The following is a 27,405-nucleotide window of genomic DNA, read 5'->3' as shown; positions in this document are numbered from 1 at the left end:
AATGGCTATTTCAGCAGCTCCCCTCTCCTCAGGCGCCAGAGCGTTGCCTGGCCGTCTCTAATTGAGGTGTGTGCTCTGCTCAGGAAGGAGATCTGGCTGCAGCAACTTTGTTCAAAATTCCATTTGATTTAAGCTCATCTCCCCTTCTCGGCTGGCACCAAGCTCCAGCCTCATCCCTTGCCGTGGGAGGCTCCATTGACACTGAGCCAGATCCAGCATGGGCCTTTTGGCGAGGGGCTCTGTTCCCTTGTCTTGGTCCCTGGGGGTGCTGGGGGGAGTTGGGGCTGGGCTGGAAGTGGAGTCGAATAGAAGCTCAGCAAGTGCATCAGGCCCCTAAACCTGCCCTGGGAAAACATCCGAAAGGCAAACACTGCTGATGGGCTGGCTGGGCAGAGGCACCTGCGGCTGTTTACCTTCCTGTTGGGGGAGAGGCATTGCTGGGCGTAACCTGCCCAGCTCTTCGGTGTTTCCCATGCAGGAGAGGGGCTGGAAACCCACTGGGAGTCGGGAGAGGCCAGTACCGGAGTGAGGGCCAGAGTGCTAGGGGAGGAATGTGGGGCTGAGATCTGCAGGCATTAGGGGGCTGGAATCACTGAGCCCGTCCGAGATATTGGGTCCTTGTCACGGAGTCACCGGGCGATGCTCTGGAACTGCTCCCCACTAAGCCAGTCAGGACTTTGGGGAGCCTCCCCTCCCTTGGAGCAGACTTTTTCAGGGCAAGAAGCTCACACGTCTTCACCTCCTGGGTCTCTCCTTGAAGCATTCAGCATCCGCTGCCCCTCCGTGCACTTCCCACAGCGAGTCCGCCCCGGCAGGGTCCTGGGGAAGCCACAGGGTCTTGCACCCCCACTTTGCAGTCAGACGTGACTCTCTCAGCAGCTAGTAACACAGAAGTTTATTCGATGACAGGAACAGGGTCTAAAACAGAGCTTGTAGGTACAGCAAACCGGACCCCTCGGCCGGGTCCATTATGGGGTGCAGTGAGTCAGACCCCCATATCTGCACTTCGCTCCTTGTCCCCAGCCAGCTCCAGACTAACAACCCCCTCCAGCCCCTCCTCCTCTGCTCAGCTCCTTTCCCGGGCCAGGAGGTCACCTGATCTCTTTGTCTCCAACACCTTCAGTTGGCACCTTTGCAGAGAAGGGGCCCAGGCCATCAGTTGCTAGGAGACAGAGCGCCAGGCATTTAGGTGCACTGGCCCTTTGCTCTGCCAGATACTTAAGAACTGCCTAGGGTACACTGAGGCACCAACACAGTATTCAGAGAAAACATTAAGAACATTCCTAATTTATCACATTTCTCCCCCCTTCGAGACCGAACTGAGCGAGGTCACTTCAGCCAGTGACCTGGGGAAGTTCGAACACACCAATGTTTCCATGGATGCCCCAGCATCTCTCCCATTCCTTGGTGTGAGTTACACCAGGACAGTCCAGTCTCACGCCCTCCCTTAGGTCGGGTGTGCTTGATGGCACTTGCAGGCCACATGTGGGAAGGTTTATGCGGCTTGAACCCTTGTGCTATCCCCAGTACCCCTAGGGTTCAAACTGGGACGAGGTCCTCTCCCAGCGCTCTGGGCTGCGATTCGGGCTCTCTTGGTTAAGAACCCCCATCTTGGGCTTGGGCAGCCGCTTCCCACTTTATGGCCCAGACACAACACCTCTGCCATCCCCCCTTACACTTTCCAGCTTTTAACGTCAGTCCCACCTCCTTGAGGCAGCCCAGTCCCCTCGTCAGCTGGGACACCTGTTCCTCCCAGGTCTGGCTAAAGATGCACATGTTACCAGTGTCTGTCAGGGCCAAATTGTCCATCCCCATCAGCTTGTCTAGAATCTCCCCAGGCCTAGCGTGGGGTAGGCATCAGACACTGTGATGGCTTTAAGCTTCTGATAACCTACACAAAACCAGACCATCCTGTCCACCTTGGGGATTAGCCGGGTTTCTTTCCCAGTGACTTTGAACGGGGAACACCTGATGGGTAGATAGGCTCTCGCCTCAGGGAAGAGATCCCCCAAGGGTCTTCCCCCTTCTCCTCCCAATCCTCCCCTTTCAGGTCCAGGGGTCCCCTCACTCTCCTCCCATACAGCGGCTCAAATGGGAAGAACCCTGTGGATTCCTGGGGCACCACCAACTGCCTCCCAATTCGCCCCAGTTCTACTTCTCCTTGGGGAGCCCATTCCCGGTACAGGAATTCCTTCTGCTGCAGGACTCTGTCCCTGCAGCCTTCCCCAAGGGGGTTTGCAGCGCTGTGGCCAGCAAGTTCCCTCAGCTTCTCCAAAGAGGGATCCCTATGCAGCTGGGTCTGGGATTCAGCTGCTGGGGCAGGGAGTGGGATCTGCTCCCTCTCCCTGGCTGGGCCTAGGGTCACAGTCCCTCTGAGTCTTGTCCCTGGTAGCTCCTTCCCTGATGTGTAATCACTTCACATCAGCACTTCTGGACCAGGCAAACCTGGTTGGCAGCCGACCTGCCCTGCCTGGGTGTCCCCCCACTCAGCTGGGGTCTCAGCTCCCCCCATGCTCAGCACTGCCCTTGCTGTCCAGTGGGGACAGGCAGCGAGCTCTCTGCTCTGGTCCCAGCATCAGAGCCAGCGTGAGCTCCGGTGTGCAGGGGGGCGGGGAGCATCTCTCCCTCCCCCTCAGTCCCAGGGGGCTGGTTACAGGTAGGCAGGTATCCTGAGCCCAGCAGCCCCTCCCCACTGCCAGCCAGGTCATTTGCATTTTCACTGACCATTTCCATCCTAGCCAATTGGTTCCCTGGATCTGAATTCAAACCCTCGGCTGTTATAGGAGCAGGGCCTGGATCCTGTCCCAAGGGGAGACAGTCACCACCCAACAGGGCCTCCCAGCTGATATCCTGGAGAACCCCAATGACCAGCCAGTCCGACCCCTCCTGCGTCTGCACAGGGATCCGGGCCATAGGCAGGGCGAGGGGCTTCACCCCAGGGACCTTCACCCAGGTCCCACAGTCCCTCAACATTTGGGGCTGCACCACCACAGTTCTCTCTGTCCCAGGGTCTCACCCCCGCAGGCGTGTTTCCCCACTGACTGCTGGGCAGCCCCCTATATCTCTCCACTCCACCATCACCAGTCCATGCTGCTGCTGCTTCTCCTGCAGCTTTTCCTTGGGCTCTTGCTCTCTCTCACAGTCCTCTCACTGTCTTGGGCTCTACTCCAATCCCATCCATCTCCGATCCCCTGATGGGGAACCCGATCGTGAAGACCCTCGTCTGGTTGGGGACCAGCCAGGGATGCCTGGCTGCTGCTCCAGCTGCTCCCAGATCCTTTTGTCGCCCATCTGGGTCAGGAATCTGCTCCTCAGAGTGGTCGTCCTCCTCCAACTGCACGATTAACTGTGCCTTGGTGAACTTCCCCATGCGTAACCCTCTCTTTGTGCACAGGATCACAATGTCCTTCTTAAGGAGATGGTGATAGGCCATCACTTTACCGTTCCCAAGTGGCACTGGACTCACAGGCCTGTGTGCTCTTGGCTCCCCCATGGTTTCCAGGAAGAACCCCTGGTGTGCCAGTCCTTCTCGTGAACACCATCTCTTTGCCAGAGTTGAGCTGCAGACTCCTCCACCCCTGGGACTGCTCCTGCAATCCCCAGGGGAACCCTGCTACTGCAAAAATCCTTCTCTCTCCCAGGGTTGAGCGGCAAGCTCCTCCGCCCCTGAGACTGCTCACTGCAGTGCTCAGGGGGACCCTGTTACTCCAACAGTCCTCCTCACTGGTCACACACTCCCAGAGGTTAACTGCCCCCTGAAACCGTCCCTCTCCGAGCCTTCAGCACGCCTGGTCCTCATTATCCCCCCTTTGTTTTACTGCTCCCCAGCCACTTACTGCAAGCAGCACCATTCACGGGGTGCAGTACATCCCACGGCTACCACCAGTTGTCACGGAGTCACCGGGCGATGCTCTGGAACTGCTCCCCACCAAGCCAGTCAGGACTTTGGGGAGCCTCCTCTCCCTTGGAGCAGACTTGTTCAGGGCAAGAAGCTCACACGTCTTCACCTCCTGGGTCTCTCCTTGGAGCATTCAGCATCCTTTCTCCCCCTTCGAGACCAACTGCGGAGTCACTTCAGCCAGTCGACCTGGGGAAGTTCGAACACACCCAATGTTTCCCATGGATGCCCCAGCATCTCTCCCATTCCTTGGTGCTGAGCTTCACCAGGACAGTCCAGTCTCACGCCCCCTTACGTCGGGTGTGCTTGACACTTAGGAGCCACATGGTAATTTATGCGGCTTGAACCTTGTGCTCTCCCCAGTTAACCCTAGGGTTCAACCCACTGGCGACGACGCGTCCCCTCTCGCCAGGAGGTCACCTGATCTCTTTGTCTCCAACACCTTCAGTTGGCACCTTTGCAGAGGAGGGGCCCAGGCCATCAGTTGCTAGGAGACAGAGGGTCAGGCATTTAGGTGCCCTGGCCTTTTGCTCTGCCAGATACTTAAGAACTGCCTAGGGGACACTGAGGCACCAACACAGTATTCAGAGAAAACATTAAGAACATTCCTAGTTTATCACAATCCTATAGAGACTAGCTGCGCACAGCATGCTCGCTGTGGGGTCCCAGGAGGGATGACATCTTTCCAGAACCCTGGGGGATGCGTGGGATGCCCTTACTGTTACACAGAAAGGACCACATCGCAGCTACCCTACACTTTGTTATGGGCTGAGGCCCCACAGACTGCAGATCCCAGTGTGCAGTGTGGCGGGGCCCATCGAAGCATGGTGTATGCCGGGGCCAATAGTTGCCATAGACTGCCCACAGCTGCAGGTTCTGTCTGGCAGTGCACGACTTGTTAGCACCTCTGTGCAGCTGTGCTGGTCATGAGTGGGACCCGTCTTCTGCTGTGGACTGCATGGCCCCTCCTCAGCTGGCTGTCAGGTGGATTTTAGGGGTTGGGAATGCTGCCCCCTCTGTAGCTACTCTCATTTGAGGGCTTTGGAATACTCAGGTTAATCCTCATCAGCTCCCTGGGGGTCTGCTGGAGTGTCTTCCTATTTTGCAGAGGTATAAATGAGACCTTGTCCAATGGCACCCTGTAAGCTGGACTGGGAATGGTAGCTGACTCCCCTCCCAACCCTATGCTGTAGCCACTAGGCCATGCAGCCTGACTTGGGAGCTCTCTTCTCCATTCAGAATGCGTAGCTCAATCCTCATGCTGCCAGACTGGCTCCCTGCCTTCACAGGCTCCTGGGAAGAGTCAAAAGCTACTTGCCCCAGGTGGCGGGGATGTTGGGGGCTGGCAGCTGAATCCTGCCTCAGGGGCTTGCAAGCGGAGCATTGGATCCCCTTCTGCAAATGCACAGAGCTGTCAGGAGTCCCTTGGCCTTGCCTCTGGTGCTGTGCAAACACTCTAAAGGCTTGATGGCAGTGTTTACACAGACCTGTTTAACGAGGCTCCTCACCTTGTTTTGAGATGTCATTTGAGCCGATCCTTGATGGCACAGAAGCAGGTTGCCGTGTTACTCAGGAGACATTGCCCTAGGCCAGAAAACCCTAGAACAAACAGTGTGCCATGCAACAAGGCCTGAGTGATCTCTATAGCCAGCACCTCCCAGTGCACCACCACTGTCCCACTGTGACTTCCAGCCTCTTCTGGGGCTGTTGATTCTTCTTCACTTCCAAAGGACGCAGCTTGGCCTAGTGCACTGGGCAGGCGGCGCCAAGAGCTCCTGAGTTCTAGTGCCAGTGCTGCCACTGTGGGCCTTGGGCAGCTCACTTAACCTCTGTGTAAAACAGGGAGGGGCTGAGCCCCCCCAAGCCTGTGGGGCGTTTTCTCCATGTAGGTCGTTTTTACAGGAGAAGCTGAGAAGTGGGGCTTTGTGGGACTGGAAGGAAAAGAGACCTGCGGTGACTTACAAACCTTTGCTGTTGACAGTCGCTGCTGTCAGTATCTAATAATACTGCAGCCCTTCTATAGCCCCTCTTCTGTCCCAAGGATCCCAAAAAGTTTTACACAACGCTCCGCTGAAACGCAGCTAGCTCCGCATGTGCACGCGCCCAAGGAGATATTACATCTGCACACAGGCTTCTCCTCTCCCCGTCTTCCTTGTTGGAGGCAGCGCCCAGTGCAACGGATCTCTGATCCTGGCTGGGGTTATTGGAATAATAAAACCAGTATTGTTTTTGTGGTACCTTTAATATCCATGCAGAACAGATGGGGCCTCTTCTGATTTTTAGCCGGCGCAACAACAGTGATGCACCGTGCCAATGGCTGGGGTAGTGCGCCACAGGAGGGCATGTGGAGAGTCATATGGGGTCCTCCTTGTCTGTTTTACAGTGGTGGCTCTGATGCTGAGCCAAGAGCACTCAGCGGAGTCCTTTCCGAGAGCAGAGCGTGTGTTCTGAGCTGGGTAATGCACATCAGTCATCCAGGCTCTTGCAAGCTCCTGGTGGGTGGCTGGGAGCTCGGAGTGGAGAACAATGTCCTGAAGTCACCCCTGTGGGGCTGCTGCTGTGGCCCTGGTGTGCAGGGAGTAGCAATGAGTGAGGGGGTGTCACTGGAAAGCCATGTAGGCTGCGGCACAGACAGGCCAATGGGGCAAGCTAAGGAAACCTGGTTGAACTCGCCTCTCTGTTTCACCAGCACCCACAGTGAGATCTTAGCGTGGGGTTTCTAGCAAATGGTGGCATGCTGCACAGCCAGCAAGCGTTGTGCACGCACAAGCAACCCCTCTGCGCAGAGGCTTTGGCAGTGCTCGTGGTAACACAGGGCCTGGCGTGCGAGCAGCATTGTGTGGCAGAGTCGCACATACCACGTTCTGGAGCAGGCAAGTTCTAAGGGCGCATATCCAGGGATTCCTTCCTCCCTGCCCCTGCCCGGTGTGGATAGAGGAACTCTTCCTCCAGCCCTCTGGAGCGGGCGTCATCCAAGTGCTACAGCGGTTTCTAGTGAAGGGGAGACTTTGTTGTCAGCTGCTTCAAGGGGTGGCATGTCAGACTTAGTAGCCCTCTGCTGCTGGGAACTGCTACACCTGCCCAGGTAAAGCAGCAACTGAGCTTCAGAACAGCCTAAAGGAAAATGCCCAGCGCTAACTGCTCTAGGGGAGAGCACGTCTCGCCTGTCGTGTGTGATGTCAAAGCAGCGAAGTTGCTCACTGGGTTTACAGCGGCTGAAGGGAATGTGCTCCGTGGTGCTACCCAGCTCTGTGACTGATGACTCGCTTCCCTGTGGTTAAGAACAGACCTTCCCAAGTGATCTGCAGACCTGTGCGAGGAGGACTCGGCTTATCTGCAGCCCCGTCGCACTGCAAACAGGATCTTTCTTTCGCATTGCACCCTGGGCCCCAGACTCCCTCTGGTGGGACCCAAATGATCTTTCCTCTGATCTGGCACGCAGAGTGGCACTGGGATCAGGCTGCCACAGCTCCGGCTTCCTTGGCCCCCGGGGTATTGTCTTGGCACAGCCGGACTTAGTCTTGGCTGGGAAAGCTAATTCCAAGCTCTGAATGTGCATAATTTACTTTGGGCCATTACTCTGCCCTCCTACTCCAAGATTCTGTCATAACCACGTCCTTCCCCTAACAGGAAAGAAATAAAACTTCATGTAAGGAACATTTATTTACGTGTGGGGCTGGTTCCCTCCCCCAGCCCCACCTCTCCCCCGCCCCTCCTGGTAGGTCCCATCGTTGCCATCTGGGCTGTGTTTTATTGTGTGCCTGTGAGGTGTGCACTAGCTAGCGGAGGGCTCTCACTTGCCTGGCAGTGTTTACAGAGCACAGAGAAGCTGAAGCCAGCTGCTAACATGCAGGGAAGTGGGTCTCTCTCCTCCATACTAGCTTATACCTTTCCACCAAGATGTATATCTCCTGCCTGCAGTTCTCCTTGGGCCTCAGTGGCTGATTCATCCTCCCCTCATCCCCCCCAGCCTTGTGCTCTGCTGCCATGAGTAGATCCTACCAGCAAAGGCAGCCATCTCCAGAGCCATCCTGGCACTGGGTGGTTGCTCCAGACCCTCGTGTCAGATGGGCTACATGGAGGAGAGGGGAGTTTGCAAAGAGAAGAGACCATGTGGTACAGGATGTAGGGATCTGGTCTTTGGGCAAGGAGCCCTGGGTTCCATTCCCAGCTCTGCACTGGCCTATTGGGTGATCCTGGGCAAGTCTGTGCCTCAGTTTTCCCACCTGCATTTCTCTAACTCAGGGGATTGTGAGAATAAATACACAAGATTGTGGAGCACATTTTGCTGTACTGATGGAAAGCTATGTAAGAGCTAGGTGGTGGTGTTATGCTGGAAAGTCTTTCTCTAAAGGAAGGCCTTGCAATGTTTCCTAAAGATGATCAGACTCTGGCTTCACCTGATCGTCTCTCGAAGATTGTTTCATAGTCAGATCCCTTATGTCAGTGTCCAGCTCTCTCTCTAATCCTACTGTGCTCTTGGCTTCAGTGTCTTGTGGCAATGAATTCCACAGGCTAAGGGTGCAGTATTTTTTGCTTTGATCAGTCCTGAATGAATGCACTACCTTTCAATGTCCTAGGTGTCATAAATAGATAGCTAAGGGTTAATGTTTCTTTTACCTGTAAAGGGTTAACAAAGGGAACCAAACACCTGACCAGAGGACCAATAGGATAACCAGATTTAAAAACTCAGGGAGGGAATTTGGGTTAAGTGTCCTAGTCTGGTCGCTCTGCTGTGCTCTCGTCTCTCGGAAGGAACGCTCTACCTTCAGGTCTCAATCTCTGTTCCGCAGTTGTATACAAGGTAAAGACAATAAGGTTATCATTTTTTGTATTTACTGTGAAGCGGAATGGTTAAAAATAACATCTTTTGGATAAGGCGTTTATCAGGTTTTTCTTTAGACTCCAATTATGACCCTGTAGATTGACCTTGATAAAGAGACATTTAGTCTTTTCTTCTTTAATACGCTGTCATCTTTTAAACTTGTGATTCTTTTCTAGTTGAGGCTCAAGGGATAGGAATGCTCTGTGCCAGGAACGTCTCTCTAGGGAAAGACTGGGGGCAGGGAAAAAGGAGGAGGGGCGAATAATGTCCCTCTCGTTGAATCAAGGAGTTTAACAAGTATCCAGGGTAACCTACATGCAAGGGAAGCTGGAGAGGAAGAGCGTACCGGGAAGATGGCTTCCCTTTGTGGAGACCCAAGGGCATCGAGTCTTGAGGGTCCCCAGGAAGGTTCGGCGAGACCAGCAGTAGACCAATACATGGAACTTGTTGGCTGGTGGCAGCGCTATAAGATCCAAGCTGGTAATTAAGCTTGGAGGTTTTGTGCTAGCAACTTATTTTCTGAACTTTAAGGTTCAGATTTGAGTAGGAAAGCTATGACACTAGGTTACAAGCCATTCAGTACAGCCCTTTCCCCTGGGGTGGTGGCCCTCCTCTGCCCCGGGACAGGAGACGGCAAATGCACAGTGTGATGTTGTCTGAAGGCTTGGTCTGCTGCTAGCCATGCACAGTGACTGGGCAAAGATTCTGGGGGAAGGAATCTTTGAGGAGAGACGGTCTCCAGCCTGCAGGGTTCCAGATATGCACCTGCTCTTTGTGGGTAGCGAACAAAGAGGCCAGATATATATATTCAATCCAGCTCCCTGTGTGGAGGGGAGATGTTCCCCTCTTGGACGGGGAAGAAGCAGCACTAGTGGTTCTGTCAGAGACAGGGTAGATGTTGGGGCTGCACGTTGCCAGCCCTTGGCTCTGATTCTGAGGCTCTGTGCGTCTCTGGCTTTCTCTCAGCCTTGCTTGATTCTGCGCAGAGTTTCAGTGGGGACAGACCCGTTCCAAAGCATGGAGCTGCTGTAAGCCCGAAGTGAGCTACAAACTAGTTAATGCTTTAGAAACTGGACAACAGTAGCACAAACCTAATGGGTGGCCAGGCGAAACTAGCTGCAGTGGGCAGCCAGCCTAAGCAGCAGGGAAAGCCCCAGCGTGTCTGGCCATCTCTCTGCTCTAGTCTTCCTCCGCTTGCCCCAAAATCAAATCAAGCTGAAGCTCAGGTCGCGCTGTGTCTCCTGGCTACATGTAGCTGGTGTGTGTCTCTAATGGGGAATGCAATTCCTTTTTAAGGCAAGGAAAACCAGGGCAGACCCTGAGACTAAACTGCCTGTCTCTCCTGGCCTCTCATGCCCCATAGCCAAGGGTTATGTAGGATGGGCTAGGGATTATTGCACTCCACAGAGAGCTGGGTGCTATTTCCGGCTTTGCTGTATGACCCTTAATCTCTCCTATGACTCAGTTTCTTATCTGGAAAACAGATGCTAACCCTTCCCTGCCTCCGGGGCCAGGAGCCTCAGCTGCAGGAATGAGTGTGAGATACTCAGTGACGACAGCGATAAGGGCTGTAAAAGTGTCCAGAGAGATCCCAGACTAGGGAATGGCCAGTGTCCCAGGGATTGTTCTAGATTAGGGATTAAAGCGCCAGTGCAAACCCAGCTCCCACCCACTGAGGTGCTCTGGTGGTCTGGGAGCCTCTGGCTTTGGGGTGTCTGCTGCATTCCAGTACCCCTGGGGAAGCAGGGAGAGGCAGCTGCTTGTCGCACTTTCTGCTGACAGGCAGCCTGTAAAGTGCATTGAGGTGTGAAGGTGCTGGAGACCCGTGTGGTGATGTTCCTGCCCAGAAGATGGAGAAAAACCTTATGGGTCAGGACTCCTGGGTTCAATTTCCGTGTCTTTCTCTGACCTGCTGTATCACTTGGATTGATGGGGGGTGAGCCCTCGGCAGTTTCTCTATGGCCTAGTGAAACCTGGGCTGCTCTGTAATTGTATTTAGCTGTACTAGTGATCTGTCCAGAGATTGGCATGAATCTACACCCCTACCCCATCCCTCCAGTCTGTCTGATATTTGAGCACGACTCCGAATTCCTCCCACCTCCCGTAGGCAGCACAGCAAGGCCCCTTCCTCAGAGGATTGTAGTTCTCTCTTCAGTGCTTTAATCCAAACTTCACCCCACCCCCAAATGACAATGCCGCAGCTGGGCCTGACCACCTTTGCTGTCCCCCAGCGTAGCCAAGCCTGGGCTTCTCTGGTCCCCAGCATGCCTGAGGGAAAGCAGGATGCTTTGCCAACCCAGGTGCTCCAGATTTGTGGATCTCCACAACCAGGAGGGTGGGAAACTCACATGCGTTAGTGATAGCTGAGATTCTGGCCTCCTCCTCTGGACTCCAAGAGCAGGGGCTTCAAGAGAAACCCAAAGTATTGTGAGACTTGTGATAGGCTCATGCAAGCTGGCTGTGCCAAGCAGCACCTGTGGTGCTGCAGGAGCTCATTCTTGCTGGGTTGGGTAGATTCTCCCTTTGGGCTGTGTCGGGGGTTTGCAGCTGAGCTAGCTCACGAGAGGCTATGCATGAGGGTTCCGCACTGTGGGGTTACGAGGAGGGCTGGACATAGGGGTTCGGAAGTCAGAGTGTATGTAGGATCTCACTGTCACGGAGTCACCGGGCGATGCTCTGGACCTGCTCTCCACCAAGCCAGTCAGGACTTTGGGGAGCCTCCTCTCCCTTGGAGCAGACTTGTTCAGAGCAAGAAGCTCACATGGCTTCACCTCCTGGGTCTCTCCTTGGAGCATTCAGCATCCTCTGCCCCTCCGTGCGCTTCCCACAGCAAGTCCACCCCAGCGGGGTCCTGGGGAAGCCACAGGGTCCTGCACCCCCACTTTGCAGTCAGAAGTGACTCTCAGCCAGCCAGTAACACAGAGGTTTATTCGATGACAGGAACAGGGTCTAAAACAGAGCTTGTCGGTACAGCGAACCGGACCCCTCGGCCAGGTCCATTCTGGGGGGCAGTGAGCCAGACCCCCATATCTGCACTTTCCTCCTCGTCCCCAGCCAGCTCCAGACTAACAACCCCCCTCCAGCCCCTCCTCTCTGCTCAGCCCCTTTCCCGGGCCAGGAGGTCACCTGATCTCTTTGTCTCCAATACCTTCAGTTGGCACCTTTGCAGAGAAGGGGCCCAGGCCATCAGTTGCTAGGAGACAGAGGGTCAGGTATTTAGGTGCCCTGGCCTTTTGGTCTGCCAGATACTTAAGAACTGCCTAGGGGACGCTGAGGCACCAACACAGTATTGAGAGAAAACATTAAGAACGTTCCCAGTTCATCACACTCACATGTTTAAGGAGGGCTCCAGAAAGCCTTCGGGAGCCACGCTGGGATGGATTGATTTATTACAGTCTCTTGTACGGCACCCACCATAGTAGCTGGGCCTGTTGTGCCTACACTGAGACACAAACAATTCCCACCTGTGACCTCCCCTTGGCTCCACAGTTCTCAGTGGGTGATGTGGGCAGCACGGGGGGACGCTCAAGGCAGGCGCGCGTTTTAGTAGGCCTGGTTCAGGTCAAATAATGCGGCCTGGGGAGGTTCTGCTCATCACCCTGGGCTTTTTGTTTGCACCGCTCATTGTGCAGGCTCGGCTAGGACCCACAGCAGAGCTGTCTTAGTACTTCTGACCTGATTTAAACCAGGCTGCATGTTGGGATTCTCTCCAGAAACCCTGCTCTCGTTGGGCTCCCATGCAGTACGCATCTGGCCAGCTGCTGGAGGGTGAGATTCCCAGCTCTCTGTGTTAGGAGTGTGTCAGGCAGCCCTGAACCTGGTTGCTGTCTGTGTGCTGGATCCTCCTCGGGAAAATAGAACGGGGATCCCCACCGACATTGTGTGAAAGTGACTGGGCTTGTCCTCCTGTTTTGTGGCAAACCAATTAGTCAACATGGACTTGCTAATGGGTTGCAGACTCTGGCGGCTGGAGGGTTGACTCATTGGAGAAGCTTGTCAGGCTCAGGCACAGGCTGTGGCCAGGGCGCGGGTTGATTCCTTCTTCTAGCTCTTGTTGCTGTATCCTGGAGTCCCCCTTCCAGTCCAGGCCTTCTAAGGAGATGTTGGCTTCCCTCGGGCTAACAGCTAGGGGCCGGGGTGGGAGAAGATGAGTAATGTGGCTTTGTGGCCTACACTCCCTAAACTTCGCTGCCTTCTCTCATGCACACACACTGGGGATTCTTGCTCTGCACCGGGACACAGGCCCAATGCTGATGCGGAGCAGCCTGAATGAAAGAGTGAGTGAGTCTTTCTCCCCTGGGAGTGCTGAGGGGGCGGGAGAGACATGGCGAGGGCAGATGTGGAACTCGGGGTGGGTGGGGAGATCTCACTGCAATCTGGAAGGCAGTTGGGACGAATGGAAAGTGTGAGATCATTGCCTGAAGGACTCTGAAACACAGTTAAACCCTGTCCCCAAACTCTGCCACCCTCTGACTGTGTCCTAGCCGGCTTGGCGCATGGCCAGCACTGTATTCGGTAGGTGATAGTGCATTTCTGTTTGTAAACGCACACCCTGCCTGCAGGTGCTAAAAATAACGCCAAGGAGCGCAGCCTGCCCCAGTGCGGTGTCTGCCACTCAGGATGGAGCAGGACCCGCTCTGTGTGGGTCAGGAGGGTCAGCTCAGGGGCTGGAGGCACTGGTTTGGGTGTAGGGTCTGATGCCAAGGGGTTTGGGAAAAGCTGTCCAAGTGACTGGTGCGTGGGTGGGATCTAGGCCAGTACCGTGGTGGGGCTGTGTGTGTGTGTGCGTGCGTGTGTGTGTGTGTGTGTGTTGGAGGAGGGTGTCCCTGCCTGATGCCATGGCTTGACTGGGTGAGGGACTTGGCCAGGTGCTATGGGGTTGTGTGCAGAGGGGAGATGCAGGCTGGTGCTGTGGGAGTGGGAGAGACTTGGCTTGGTGCTCCTGCTCAGTGTCCTGTGCTAAGTGTGTACATTTGCCATGACCACAGCCCATTAGCAATGCTCTGCAAGGTGGGGTCTCTTGGTCCTGACCCACCCTGGCTCTCCCACGGTTGGTATCCGGGAGCACGGAACCATCTCTGGGGCTGACAACATGAGATGCCTTATCCTGGCTTATGGAGCTGCTGGCCCAGGAGCAGAGCAGACCTGCCTGCTGGGTCTGACTAGGGCGTGTTGGCCCAGTAGATTCCTCAACCCCCTTCCCCCCGAGACATTAGTTTGCCCCGAAGCTTCCCCTCACATCTGAGCTGGGAGTAAGTGAAAGGGGTCGCCCAGGGCCCTGGTTATGTGACTATCAGTTTGTGCAGGGTGTGATTCAGGGCAGGCTACTGCTCTGGGAGTGGAGCTGTATTTGCAGGAAGCGTGTGTTTGGAGCAGGCAGGGCGCGTGACCCCATCTGGGCATCAGTCTCACTGCTGCAGGGTGTGATGGGTTAACAATCTGAGTTGATTGTATGCTGGCACATCAAGCTGACTTTACTATGTTTCCCTTTCATGGGCCAAAGGACCCAGCAAGAATCCTGGCTGCCTTCCAGCTGAAAGAGCGCGGTTAACGGCAGGCACTGTCCTAACTAGCCCAGCCTGTGACGTATGGGGCATGGATGACCCGTATGGAGAGCCAGCCCTCAGGCAGTGAAATACCGGAAGCCCAGACAGAGCCCCTGAGTACTGCAGGGTGGGCTGGGAGCACAGAAGCTTTGAGGTGTGTCTGGATTTGTTTCGCTTGCCTTCCCCAGCCTGGCTCGCGTCAGGTTCCCTGCCTTTGCAGGTGATGTAGGAGTTTGGTGTGTGTGACCTGGACTGGGTCTGGGGTTCAGTGTGTCAGACCTCAGGGAGGGGCTGGCATGCAATCCCCATTGCTGTCTATTTTATATCCAGATAGCGGCTTCCAAATATTGTCCTGTAACAGCGCCTTCTGTGTGGCTGAGTGCTGGTTCTCCTGCAGAGGGGCTGGGCTGTGCAAAGAGCTCCTCGCTGGCTGTCAGTGGTAGAGAGCGGCTCTGTGCTCCCCTCAAAGTTTCCAGGGCTCTGAGTTTGCAGGCTTAGCGTGCGAGGGACCTGGGAAGCACTGAAACCTGTCACTTGGGAAGAGGGGTGTGTGTATGTTCACACTGCATCGGCTGTAAGGCCAGAAGGGAGCGTTGGTATCATCCAGGCTGCCTTCCTGCAGCACACAGTCAGAGAGTTTCACCCAGTGATTCCTGCCCAGCAGCCAGAGCATTGTCTTTGAGAAAGGCGCCTCTGGTTGCTCCTACCCAGAGAGGTGAGCAGCAGTAGAGTGCGGGGAGAAATGCCAGAGTTAAAGCAAGGGGGTTATTGGCTTCCATCCATTCGCTAATGCTTATGTAAATATTTCGAGGGAACTGGAATGAACAGTGCAGGAAAATGGGGAGGCTGCTTTTAACCTTTGGCAAGGCAGCTGCAAGCTCCATTCTGTTTCGTGATGGCCCAGTGGACCTTGAACAAGTATTTCCTAGTGCTTCACAGGTGTAACCGAGCCGCCTGGCCCCTCTGTGCAAGAAGTGGGAGAGAGACATCGTTGCTCCCCATGCCCCACTGTTTTGCTTACTGGGGAAATGCAGCCTTCTCTAGCATGAGACTGAAGCTGGGGGAATTCCCTCAAGGCGCTCCCTAGCAGCTTTCCAGGGCTCCCAGGGCTGCATGTAAGTGCTGGGTATGGTCCTCCCTCCCTTGCGCTTGGCTAAGTGGGGTACTTGCTCCCCTGCATTGCCCCTCCTCCATAGCTGGTCAGGGGGATGGTGTCTCACTCTTACACAAACCTTCCAATACCCTCTCAGCGACTCGCTTCCAGGCCTTTGTATTGGAATCAAGCAGAGGGACTGACCCTCCACTTGCTTCCAAGGTGAGAGGGTGGCCAGGTGGCTAACTCACTGGGCTAGGGCTTGGGAGAACTCAGCTCAAGACCTCCCGCTGCCACAGACTCCCTGCTTGACCTTGGGCGAGTCACTTAATGTCTCTGTGCTTCATTGTCATCTGAAATAAGAGGGAGTAATAACCCTCCGACCAACCTGCATCTGCCTTATCTATTTTGGTTGTGAGCTCTTTGGGCCAGGGTCTGTCTCTGACTGTCTGTGCAGGGTCTAGCGCAACAGGGCCCTGATCTCCAGGGCTATTTTGGTGTGACCTTTGCTGGCCCTAGTGATCAGATGCTCTTGAAATGAGTCTTGTTCTGGTCCAGGGTCATGGCCGTAGCACCTAGTGAGAGAATGGTGGGGCCTGCAGCTGTGCTGCGGGGAGAGAGGCCAGCGGGAGCTGGGCAGGGGCCTCAGGATCCGCCCGAAGGGAGCCATTGGTAGGTGGTTTGTGAAGAAGGAGGTGGAAAGAGTTGGCAGTGCAGTGGAGAGGATTTGCTGAGGGACCTGGACCATGAAGGACACAGAGCATATGGCTTGTGAGGTTGACTTTTGGGATGTGGATGGAGGGGGTGGCACTCTAGGCGAGGAGCTGTCATTCACGAGTGGAGCTGTTGGAAAGAGAGGTGGCCAGTGCAGCAGTGAATGGACGGTGCATCGCCGCCGCACAGCAGGGATGATGCTGGACTTTGCAGCTGAAGAGGGGAGGAGTTCATTCCTTCGTGGGCATGGCACAGCATGGCGTTGACTGATTTCTCTGATTGTGATGGTAATTTTCAGTTTTATTCTCCTAAACAAGCATTTGATGTTACTTCATATTATTTCTTGCCAAATTTGTGGGGGGGTTTCTTTATGAAGTTTAAAAATGGAAGGGTCTCCATTGTCTTGGTTTGCCACTGCCTCTTCTTGCAGCAGGCACAGCTAACTGTCACTGCCTGGGTCATTGCCTAGCTCGATCAGAATATCCTGTTGCTAAGAGGAGAGGATAAGACTGGCTGGCAGTCTGAACCCAGCATGGAGCAGCAGTGGCTGAAATGTGGCGTGTGGGGTGTTTTTGTTTTTAACTAGCTGCTGAGACGCTCAGTGGATCCCTGGTGAAATGTGGCAGAGTGTCACTCCGTTCACTGGTAGCGCTAAGTGGGGCCCTCAATCTAAAGCTGTGTCTTCCTTACTTAAAAAAAAAAAAAGTGTCTTTGACATCAGGGTAGCTAACTACTGCACACGGTATCCCGAGGTCTAAACACAGGGACGACAAGGCACTTTGGTTTTACTGAGAGGCAAACTAGTTGAGGCCAATCCCAGGTGAGGATAGTGCTGACCTCACCTTGTTTTACTATCTCTGGTAAAAACACTCTTGTTTAGCAGTGATGACAAGGCCTTAAAGGTGGCCGAGGGCTGAATGGGCCAGAGGGGAAGGTCAGCCTGGCACCTTTCAACAACCACACAGAATTCAAACTCAAATAAAAGTGAAGAGAAAGAGGAGGAAACAGCGACAGCTTGGCAAAGCCTGGCACTGGCCGCCCTTTCTATTTAAAATCAATGTAAAACACATGGAAGAATGTAATTTTATTAGAATGCCAGACGTCTACATTCTTATCGTGGCTTAGTGCTGATGACCGAAATGAAGTACGAGTAAGATTAGTAAGATTGTTATTGAAATTGATTAAAACACAGGGGAGGAACAGGCTGGGGGTTTCAGTTCCTGTGCAGAGTGAAAGAGGGAGAAATCTCTCTCCAAGAACCAGCAAATGCAAAGCTCTTTGTCTCAAATTAAGAAAAGCCACCTCCTCGCCCAGGGGGGTAGATAACCAGAGCTGAAAGCCACAGGCCAGAATTCACAGCCAGGGTGCTTTTTGTTAATATTGCCCTGTGTGATAGGAGCTAGTCTTGACTTGCTGAATTTTGGAGTCTCTCTGCTTCAGGCCGAGTCCTGCTCAGGTGCTGCTGAGTGATCTGGAATAAATAAAACGGGGACTCACTCTATAAAAGCCACTTGGAGCTAAGGAACCTATTAACCAACGACGACTCCACTCCCAGCCTCTGTATTGGGCACTCACCTCTGGACATCAAACTAGCTACTGGCCAACTCTGCCGTTGGCTTGGGGCTGTTCCAGTCCTGTTGGGAATAGAGAGACCAGTTGGGGGTCTCAAGTCAAAGCTCTTTCCCATCATTAATGAATTTCAGACACAAATGCTTTAGGGATCATTTTCCTCTCCTGATTATTGCCCGAATCAGAAACCTCTTGTCTGAGCAATCCCTCCGCTTTAGGCCTGGTCTGCACTTAAAAATGAGATAGGCCTAGCTATGTTGCGCGGGGCTGTGAAGTAATGTGCGCCAGGAGTGATGTAGTTAGGTTGGCTTAACTCCCAGTGTAGTACAGCAAGGTCCATGGAAGAATTCTTCCAGCCACCTCACAACTGCCTCTTGGAGAGGTGGGTTAACCACACAGATGGGAACCCCCCTCCTGTGGATGGAGGAAGTGTCGATGCTACAGCCGAGTTGTTCTAGTGTCATCCTACCCTGGGACTAAAATTCTGAATCTCTGTACAAGGCTGAGAGAGTGGTTCAATATCGGCAACGTGATCATTAAAAAAACATGGTTCCAGGCCCCAATGTTATGAGATTTTAATAAATGTGGTGGGGGATTCTGTCCCGCCAGGTCTCCCTTCTGCAGGCACGCCCTGGTCACGGCTCAGATTTGGAGTTCTGGGCGGTCTGTGTTCCCCCTTGCAGGGTGTGATTCGCTCTGCCTCCCTGTCCAAGGTGACCCAAGGCTGCCGGGAGCCTGGGCCTGGGCCTGGGCCTGGGCCTGGGACCAGCGATCCCATTCGTGCCCACAGTGTCCCATTGCCCTGGGAAATTCAGTTCATGGAGAGTCTCTGCTGAGGAGCAGCAACGGAGCTGGGCTTCCGCATGACTCCAGGCGAGTTGGGGTCTCCACTTAGCACCTCGGTCCAGAGCTGCTGGGTAAAGCTAAGTGCAGTAAAGAAACAGACTCGTGGGGCAATAGGTATTAGAGCCAAAGTGGGTGCCTAGGAGGCTGGTTCCCCCATCTCAGGCCTCTGTGGCCCCATGATGATGAAGGGACTAGAGGCTGCACCCCCCCCCCCCAACCCTTGCTATGCAGATCTCCTGCACTCTAAAGGCCAGGAGGGACTGTTAGTTTTGCTTTTCATCTGTCTCAGCAAGTGGGGAGCTGCTGCCTCCTGCCAGGGCTGCCCCTCGGCTGCAGAAGGAGGGAGCTGGGAGAGGAGGGGATGTGAAGGAGGAAATGGAAGCTCTGGTGAGTAACTTGCAGGGGCCTGGAGCTGCGATGCCTACCCTCTCTCCCCCCAGTCTGGCACGCTAAGCTAGTAGTGGATTATTCATGTCGAGTGGGAGGCTGTACACAGAGCTAGCGCTACCAGGCTGTGCAGGGGGAGAAGGGTGGAGCTGCGGAGACCTTTCCTATGGAGTGGAAGGATTCTGGTGGGCTAAGTGATGGATGTGAGCAAGTGGCAAGAGGCTGGCTGCTCTAGGAAGGAGAGCCTCCCTCCCACAGGTTGCGTCCACACCTCCCTGCTAGAGAGTCCTCTGGGGGGGAGAGTGTCCCCAAGGGCCATTGGCTCCTCGGTGTCGCTGCTGAGCCTGCAGCGATGGGGATCACCATGACAGGCTTGTCTGTGAGATGTGGTGCCCATTGCTTTAGGAACTGGGCTGAGATCCTGCAGGACATGACACAGTGTTGTGCATCCGCAGGCATCCGAGTTGGGGAGCTCTGTGCCAACACATGAGCCATCCCCATACCATGTGCTAAACGAGAAATCAGGAGAGCTGCCCTGGGGACACTCCTTGTGATAGGCTGCCGTTGTGTAGGGGAGCGGGAGCCAGCTCCTGTTCATTAGGGGGGCAGAGAAGTGCCATGGCCCTTGGGCCTCTTCCTCTAACACCTTTCCCGGCCTGAGAATCTCCCGCGGAACAGAGGCCCAGGGCCACCTTCTCAAGCTGCAAAGCTGAAGTGTGCATTTGCACACGTGCACTCTGTGGGGGCAGTTACCCACGTCCCCGAGAGCTTGGGACCCCAGCTTTGGCCATGGCTTCAGAAAAGGAGGCTGGGGTCCCAATCCCTCAGGGACGTGGATAACTGCCGCTACAGGGTGTCACGGAGTCCCCGGGCGATGCTCTGGAACAGCTCCCCACAAAGCCAGGCAGGACTTTGGGGAGCCTCCTCTTCCTTGGAGAAGACTGTCTGCAGGGCAAGAAGCTCACACATCTTCACCTCCTGGGTCTCTCCTTGGAGCATTCAGCATCCTCTGCCCCTCCTTGCGCTTCCCACAGCAAGCCCACCCAGGCGGGGTCCTGGGGAAGCCACAGGGTCCTGCACCCCCACTTTGCAGTCAGACGTGACTCTTAGCCAGCCAGTAAAACAGAGGTTTATTCGATAACAGGAACAGGGTCTAAAACAGAGCTTGTAGGTACAGAGAACAGGACCCCTTGGCCGGGTCCATTCTGGGGGGCAGTGAGCCAGACCTCCAGGTCTGCACTTCACTCCTAGTCCCCAGCAAGCTCCAGACTAACAATCCCCTCCAGCCCCTCCTCCTCTGCTCAGTTCCTTTCCGGGGCCAGGAGGTCACCTGATCTCTTTGTCTCCAACACCTTCAATTGGCACCTTTGCAGAGGAGGGGGGGCCCAGGCCATCAGTTGCTAGGAGACAGAGTGCCAGGCATTTAGGTGCACTGGCCCTTTGCTCTGCAGCAATCACACATCCTTATTCCACCACCTAGATACTTAAGAACTGCATAGGGGACACTGAGGCACCAACACAGTATTCAGAGCAAACATTAAGAACAGTCCCAGTTCGTCACGCAGGGAAACTGAGGCGGGCGTCCGTGCTGCCTGAGCAGTGCCCGCCAGCTCTTGGTTCTGCTTGGCACCCCCTCGGCCGCTTGCGTTTGTGTGGGGAGACAGTGTGAATATGGGTGGGGGCTGAGCTTGTGAGGGAACAAACCCTGTACAGGACTTTGAGCCATGCTCAGCCATTCCAAGCAGAAATTCCAGCAAGTGGGGGGCTGCCTGTGGTGTTTAGAGCCAGCTCAGCTAATGGCACTGGCTTTATCGCTGCGAACCCAAACATCTGCAGGGTGACATGGAACAGGCAGAGTCCTCATGGGGAGCTGGGTGCAGGGCAGGTGGAGAGCTTGGCCTCTGGCAGGACAGGGATCCATTGCTTTTCTTAGCAGTGGCAGAACAAGGCATCAGAGGCTGCCCTGGCAGCAGGGAAGTTCAGGTTTGGGGATGGGGCAGGCCTTTGGCTCTAGGAGCTGCTCCGTGACAGATGGGACAAGCTGCTGGATAGGAGCTGGAACAGCATTTGTCCCACTCTTCTATGTGACACAGTGTGGGGTTTACTAGTCTCGTGAGCCAGTGAGGGGAAAGGGGCTTCAGTCCTCAGCGGCGCCAGCAACCTGCGTCTCTGGCTTATGTTACATGGCATTTGCCAGCGGCCTCCAGGAGTCCCAGGCCCCTTCTAGCAGCGAGCCCCTTTCAGCGTCTCATTCCTTTGAGAGTAGCCTCCGCCTCCTAGGCAAACAGCAGCCATGGAGCTATGCAACCTGCCTGCATCTGCCCTGGACTGTAATGCAGTGGAGCAGCCTACAAGTCCCAGCTTGCACTGCTTCAGCTGGGGAGCGGCATTGAAGACTGACTTTTGCATCAGTCTCCTTTGTGCTAATTAAGGGTGGTCCTCGGGCTGCCAACCTGACCTCGTGGTTGGACAAAATTTGAACCCACTGGCCTAGGAACTGGGAACAAAACAGCCAGTGTTTTGATGTATTGACTTGTAACTTCTTAACTCCAAGGGGGTTAGGAGTAAGGGGGAGAATTTGGGGTTGGTGCCCTCTCCGCTGGTACAGTTGAGAAGGGCACGGCCTTGTCCCTCCTTTGATTCCTGCAGCTCAGCACAGAGTTCTTGTTTAGCTTATAGGCGCTTCTTAAGAGCCACGCCCAGGTTGTGCTCGAGGGTCGTGCTCAGATGTCATGTACCTGCGCTTCTTAAGTCTCCTTGCCATCTATGTTGCTTCACCTGGCCTGGCCTGGTCATGGGAATAGTGTCTTTGTTCTTTGGACACGTGGTCATATAGTAAAAAATGTGCTCTGTTCGTGTTGTCTGTCTGGTTTCCTCTGGACAGTGATTCCCATTTTCTTAAGCAGCTGCTGACACGCCACCAAAAAGCTCTTTGGGAGCAGAATCCTGCTGATGTAACACATCTTGGTGCGCACACACAACACCTGCATTTCTAGTGACGTACAATAACTTGAAACTAGCAGCAAATTTCTTATGCTTCTCTTACAATGTGTCTGTACAGCCCCTAACACAATGGGACCCCGATTGCAGCTGGGGCTGTTGGGCGCAACCATAATAGTAATGAAGAAGAGAATGCCTTGTCTTGTTTATAGGGGAACCCTGGCCCTTTCCTGCTGAGTTTGTATTTCTGAGGCAGCCTGGCTAGAGAATTATTAGCTCACAGAAGTCTATAAAAGAAGATAAAGAAATAAATCCACACGGGAAAGTAGGCAGTCAGCCCAGGTCATCCAAGGCCTCATCACTTTAATAATCCATATTAAACAGCTTCTTCAGTGGCGTTGGTCCGAGGAGGGACCAGGCAGGAAAATCCCTCCTTTGGTTTCAGGTGGGTGTGCTGCAGTCCTTCCCTCCTTCCCTGGAGCATCAGTGGAACTGGGACATGGTGGGGAGGTGTAGCCTTGCTGTTAGCAGGCACTGGAGGAGCAGCCTGGGCCTCGTGCTCCCAGGTGAGGAGTAGGCATGTCTCCCATTGGCTCCAGGGGGAGTTCTGGGTGCTTTGGAAAACCCCTGCTGGTAAGGTGGGGCCTGGCAGTCTCTGGGCTGCACCTCTAGGTCTTTCCCCACCTAGCTGCACAGCGTTACGCACACCTGTGTGGCCCCCAGGCTCCCCGCCTTGGCTGAGCAGAGTTCAGACCCCTGGGCTGCTGGGGAAATCCGTTGTGGTCTCAGGTGCTCCGGAGACCAGTGGTTAGGGCTCTGTGGGGAGCAGGAAGCCAGTTGCTGGGTCACATGGACTGCGTGATCAAGGGATTCCACATTAAGGAGCACTAATTGCCATGCAACCACTTGACAGCAAATCAGCTGCTCTTTGCCCTAGCAACCGTCATGTACACAGCAACATTGGAGCAGTGGCATTTGCAGGCCCTTGGAATTCCACCATGGGTCTTGTCAGGCCCCAGAAGGCTCGTGGTGCCTGTGTCCGTGACAGACAGGGCTGGGGTCCCAGTGCTGGCTGACGGGGTCCCTGGCCCTGAGAAGCTCTCAGCAGCTGGCTGAGACCTTGCCTGAAAGCAGCAGGCTAGCTTAGCATAGCATGTCTTCTCCTTAGCCAGATGTCCGAAGGGCAGCAGAGGGAGCAGGATACCCCTGGCCCCAAGGCGGTTTCTAAGAACCCTGCAGGGGTAAAGCAAAAAGCAACTTCTCTCTTCCTTGGGTCTCTGGCCTGGACAGCAGAGTCCTCCTCTGTCTGAATTTTACCAGCAGCCTAATAACTGGCAGTGCTGGCAAAGGCTAGCGCAAGGCCATTGCTAACAGTGTCCTTTGCCCTTACAGCATCCCCCCCCCCTCCCCCCAGGCTTTGCACACTATGGTTGCAATTCAAAGAGCTGATGGCTGGGTGTAGGATGCAGCTCCTTGGACTGCAGTGGGGCAGCTGTCTGTACCAGCTGGGGACAGAGCATGTGAGTGCTCCTGCAAAAAGCCCCCATGCTTGTCGCGCTCTCTTCATGTGCAGCACTTACTAGGCCTTCCCTTAGGGATGCTGGTACCAACAGCAAGTCCCAGCGGGAAGCTCTCCTTTGCTGAAGGAGCCGGCTGGCCAAGCTGGTGCCAGGTCTGTGCTGGTGAGGATCATGGAAGCTGATCTGGATCTGGTCTGCTAGTGGCTCCCTTGGGGCTGTCACCAGAAGGGTGCAAATGGCATTAGCACTGAGTGATGCTGTCCCTTTAAGCAGGACTGAGGGGAGATACAGCATCCTGCTGCTGCGAGTGAGACCTGTGCCCAGGGTGGCTGGCCCCCGGCAGCATGAACTGAGGTGTGAAGTCTCTGCCCTGGCACTAGGCTCCCTGGGCCAAAATGCTCTGCCTGGAATCCACCGGGCAGCTGTTCTGGCTGTGTGTCTGCTGCAGCAGGGAGGTGACCATCCTGCATCACGCCGCTCCTTGGAGCACGCTGGTGTGGCGCACTCAGAAGGGCTCCTTGGGGAAGCCCTTGATCAAACCAACAAGGATGTTACTGATCTGAAAGCGGCTTCTCCTGCTCATGGGAGAGTTCCGGCCCAGCTAGTCACAGTTGTCCTTGGAATGCAGCTGCCAGGGAATCTGTCTCCAGCTGACACCCCCACCCCCAGTGCTAAACACTCAACAGAAGCCACCTGCAGGCTCCTCGCCCCTTCCAAATTAGAGACCATCCTCCTGGCAGCCAGCACCTGACTGCCGATCCCAGAAGCAGAGCGTGAGTGAGCATCACCAGACAGCAAGCGGGGCCTTGTCCCTCCTCTCCATCCCCCACCCTCGGTGCCCAAGATGGGACCAGGACTCTTGCAAACCATCCTTATTCTGCATGCTGCTCGACACCTGTTGCAGAGTATGGCGCGGTGCCCTGGCATGAGGTCAGTTCCATGGGAGCAGCTGGGTTCACTTTTTCGGAGGCTGTAGAAAGAGGCTTTAGAAATAATGGGCCGGATGATTGCCCAGGAAAGGCTGGGGGTATTTATTGTTGTTTTTGGTTTGGTTGGTTCAGCAAAGCTATTTTGTTCCTGTCTCTATTTGGTGGAACAGCAAAGTCCTGCTCCAGTGTCACCCTCTGGCACTTTGAACTATCCCTCTTGCCCTGGTTTGCTGCCTGGCTGTCTCTTGGTTTACCTCTAATAATAACCAAGCTTCTGTGTTTATCCGCGAGAGGAATAATGTCCTGATATGCTGCATTAAAAGCTGAGTGGGATAAAACTGCCCCTAGCAGCCGCCCTGCACTTCCTAGCACAGATGGCTTTGCTCCTTTTGATTTCCCTCTTTGGTGGAAAACAGATGAGTTCCCTCAATATCCTAGGGCTCAAGGATGAACTCTTCAGCACACCACAAATGCTAACTGGGAAGCTGTGGAATCCACTGTTTTCCCCAGCTCCTGAAACCATATTGGAGCAGAGAGATAGGGACTCTTTCCAGATGGTGTGTCTACCAGGTACAGCCCTGTTGGCTGGGAACAGACAGAGGCAAATTAGCGTAGCAGCAGAAGTTGGTGTAATTCCTGCATCATATTTACTGCCGGGCCTGGGACTGCTCTGCTGTCCAGTTCCAGCACTCTGACGTTTGGCCTATTCATGCATGAGGAAGTGAATTGATTACGGCAGGAAGTTCTGTTGGACCAAATCCCTAGAGGACTTGGTGAAACATGGGCCCTCTGGGGCCTTTGGCCAGGATTCTGCAGACAAGACCCCGGGATTCTGTCAAGCAGCATTGTAGCGGGGTCCTGGCTTCCTGTTGGCTCAGCCTGACGTAACTGGACCTTTTAGATGGCAGCTGGTCAATGGTGGAGATTGTTATTGGCTGACACCCAGCCCTAAGCAGCTGGAATGAATGCTGATGTGAGATCCCCACTGGGATTACTCCATAAGTGAAAGGCATGTGTACGTGCCTATGGAAAGAAAGAGTCCATAGAAACCCTGCAATGATCCTGAAGGCTCCCCATAGCTCATTCCCTTTCCCCACGTCTCAGAGTTTGCCTTGGTTCCCGGCTTTTGTCGGTTGTAACCACGAACTGGCTTGTGAGCAGAATGGGGGTGGGGAATCTTTTTTTTGCAAAATTTCTGGAAAACTTGCAGGGTTTTTTTGGGTTGAAAATTTTCCGTGTTTCCCCACCCAGCTCTGTTCCTGGGGCAGGTGGGGGTGTGTGTGGCTGGGAGCTATCCTCTCCCAGCTGTGCAGGGCCTAGGTGTGAAGTGAGGGTAGCAAGCTGGGTTCTTGGCCTAGTCCTTCCTGCTGATGTCACAGCTGGCATTGACTCGCCCCTGGTTTGTGGACTCCGTGCCAAGGCCAAGAACTGACTGGGCCATGGTGTTTGAGCCCCTTTGGGGCTCTTGAGGGCAGAATGAGGCCTGCTGGTGAGGCAGAGCCATGCTGTACCTGTACAAAAGATACCCCCTCTCAAAGGCCACATGCCATCTGGCACTCTAGGCACTGGACGTGCCAGCCCTGTGCAGGGTAGAGTGGGAGAGCAAACCCTTTCTGGCTAGTGGTATGCAATGCCGTTCGGGTCGCCAGTCCCTTATGCTCTCAGGCTCCAAAGGCAAGTTCCACGGTACCTGCTGTGTGTCTGCAGCCAGTAGTTGGGCCTGGGAGCTGCTGGGCAATAGCATTGGAGTCTCACAGGCGCAGCTCTGCGCGTGGCTGCTCTGTCTGGGGCAGGCGTCTCAGTCCTGCAAGGAGTACTGTGGGTTGGGAACTCCCAACAGCTGCTCCTTGCTCGCCCTCCCTGGAGGCAGGGGTGAGGCCGGGTGAGGCTGCCCTCCTGAGAGGGAGCACCCAGCAGGCCCATTCTCATGGCTGTGCTGCTGGTGGGAGCAGAGGAGGATGCAGTATCATGGGCGTAGTAGGAGCAAAGTGAGGTGGGGCCATGGTAGCTCCTTGCCTGCTGCTGCGAGGCTCCGCTCTCCAGCCTTTGTACGTGTCGGAGAGCCAGGTGTGGAGTGAGCAGGACGCCCACGTGGGCTGTGGCTGCCCCGGGAAAGCCCTGGAGCTGCTGGTAAGATGCCTGTCTGGATTAAACCCACCTGCTGCAGGTGTCTGCCTCGGCCAGCTCATCTGTGCTGTTCTGCAGCCCTGGCCTCCTTTCCTCTTGGTGTCGGGGTGGGAGGCCCAGGCCGGTGCCACAGGCTGTGATTGAAGTAGACTGGTGTGTGCAGCACCTGTCCCTGCTGCCGTAGCTGTGGGAACCCCATGAGAGGATGGGACTGGGCTGCTGCCCTTGGCACGCCGTCCAGTCACTCCATAACGAACAAATCCAAAATGCTGCTTCTCCCTGCTGAGGAGGGCCCCATGATGAATGTGGGTGCACTCTGCCAGGGCATGGTGGGTGCTGTGTTGGGCTGGGAACATCTCTTAGGGATGTCTCTGCAGGGTTCTCCTCTACCTTGGGGTGATCCTGCAGCGTTCCCTGCGGTGTCCTCCACACACACTCCCCCTCCCTTCTGTTATTTTAAATGCCAGGAATTCGCAACAATAGATGTTGCAGTGCCATTGCCTTGATGGTGTAGGAAGGGATCTCCCAGGGATCTCCTTTACTGTCCCTGGATGGATCGTTTGTGCATGTCGCTCCCTGGCAGGTTGAGAGCTCTGCTCTGGATCTTGGAGACTTACTATTTATTTGCACCAGGGAGTCTCTGTCCTACTGTACTAGGGGCTGTGCATTCATAGTATGAAAAGACCACCCCTCCCCACTGAATATACTCCCAGGGTCCCGGTACTCCTCTCCAGAGCCACTGCTTGACCTGCAGGACTTGGACAGAGAGGGGATGCTAGTGGGGTGAGGAATGCGTGGCTTGTGGTGGGCAGGCAGCTGCCAGGGAGGCTGGGCAGGTTGTCTGTCCCCTGGGGAAGCGTGCCAGGCCATGAGCTCATTCCTTCAGAGTCAGGCCTGCATCCTCTGCACGCAGATGAGGGCAGATAGGTGACAGCAAGTCCGGCCGGCAGAGAATGGCGTGTGGAACAATAAACCAGCCTGAGAGATAAGGAAACCAGATGGTTATTAGCA

The 27,405-nt window shown here is 54.9% G+C and overlaps 1 protein-coding gene across 6 annotated transcripts in view; it reads left to right on the top strand.

Moving 5' to 3' along the window:
* LOC116821421 (G protein-coupled receptor kinase 5-like) overlaps positions 1 to 27,405 on the top strand; it is a 73,963-nt gene that overhangs the window by 15,763 nt on the left and 30,795 nt on the right. For 2 of the 6 annotated variants that reach the window (XR_012655297.1, XM_032774611.2), the window contains exon 1: positions 12,902 to 13,004. The exons of 3 other annotated variants lie outside the window; for them this stretch is intronic. Coding sequence is in view for 2 of the 3 variants with exons in the window: in XM_032774611.2 (XP_032630502.1) it covers positions 12,971 to 13,004 (34 nt within the window). In the remaining variant the exon portion in view is untranslated. Of the gene's footprint in view, positions 1 to 12,901; positions 13,005 to 13,168; positions 13,239 to 27,405 lie in introns of those variants that run through there. One more of the 6 variants, XM_075062779.1, reaches the window with a different exon arrangement.

This window comes from Chelonoidis abingdonii, chromosome 2, assembly GCF_003597395.2.
Source record: "Chelonoidis abingdonii isolate Lonesome George chromosome 2, CheloAbing_2.0, whole genome shotgun sequence".
Taxonomy (NCBI): Eukaryota; Metazoa; Chordata; order Testudines; family Testudinidae; genus Chelonoidis; species Chelonoidis abingdonii.
Note: the sequence above shows the minus strand (reverse complement) of the source record. Positions and strands in the feature narration are given on the sequence as shown.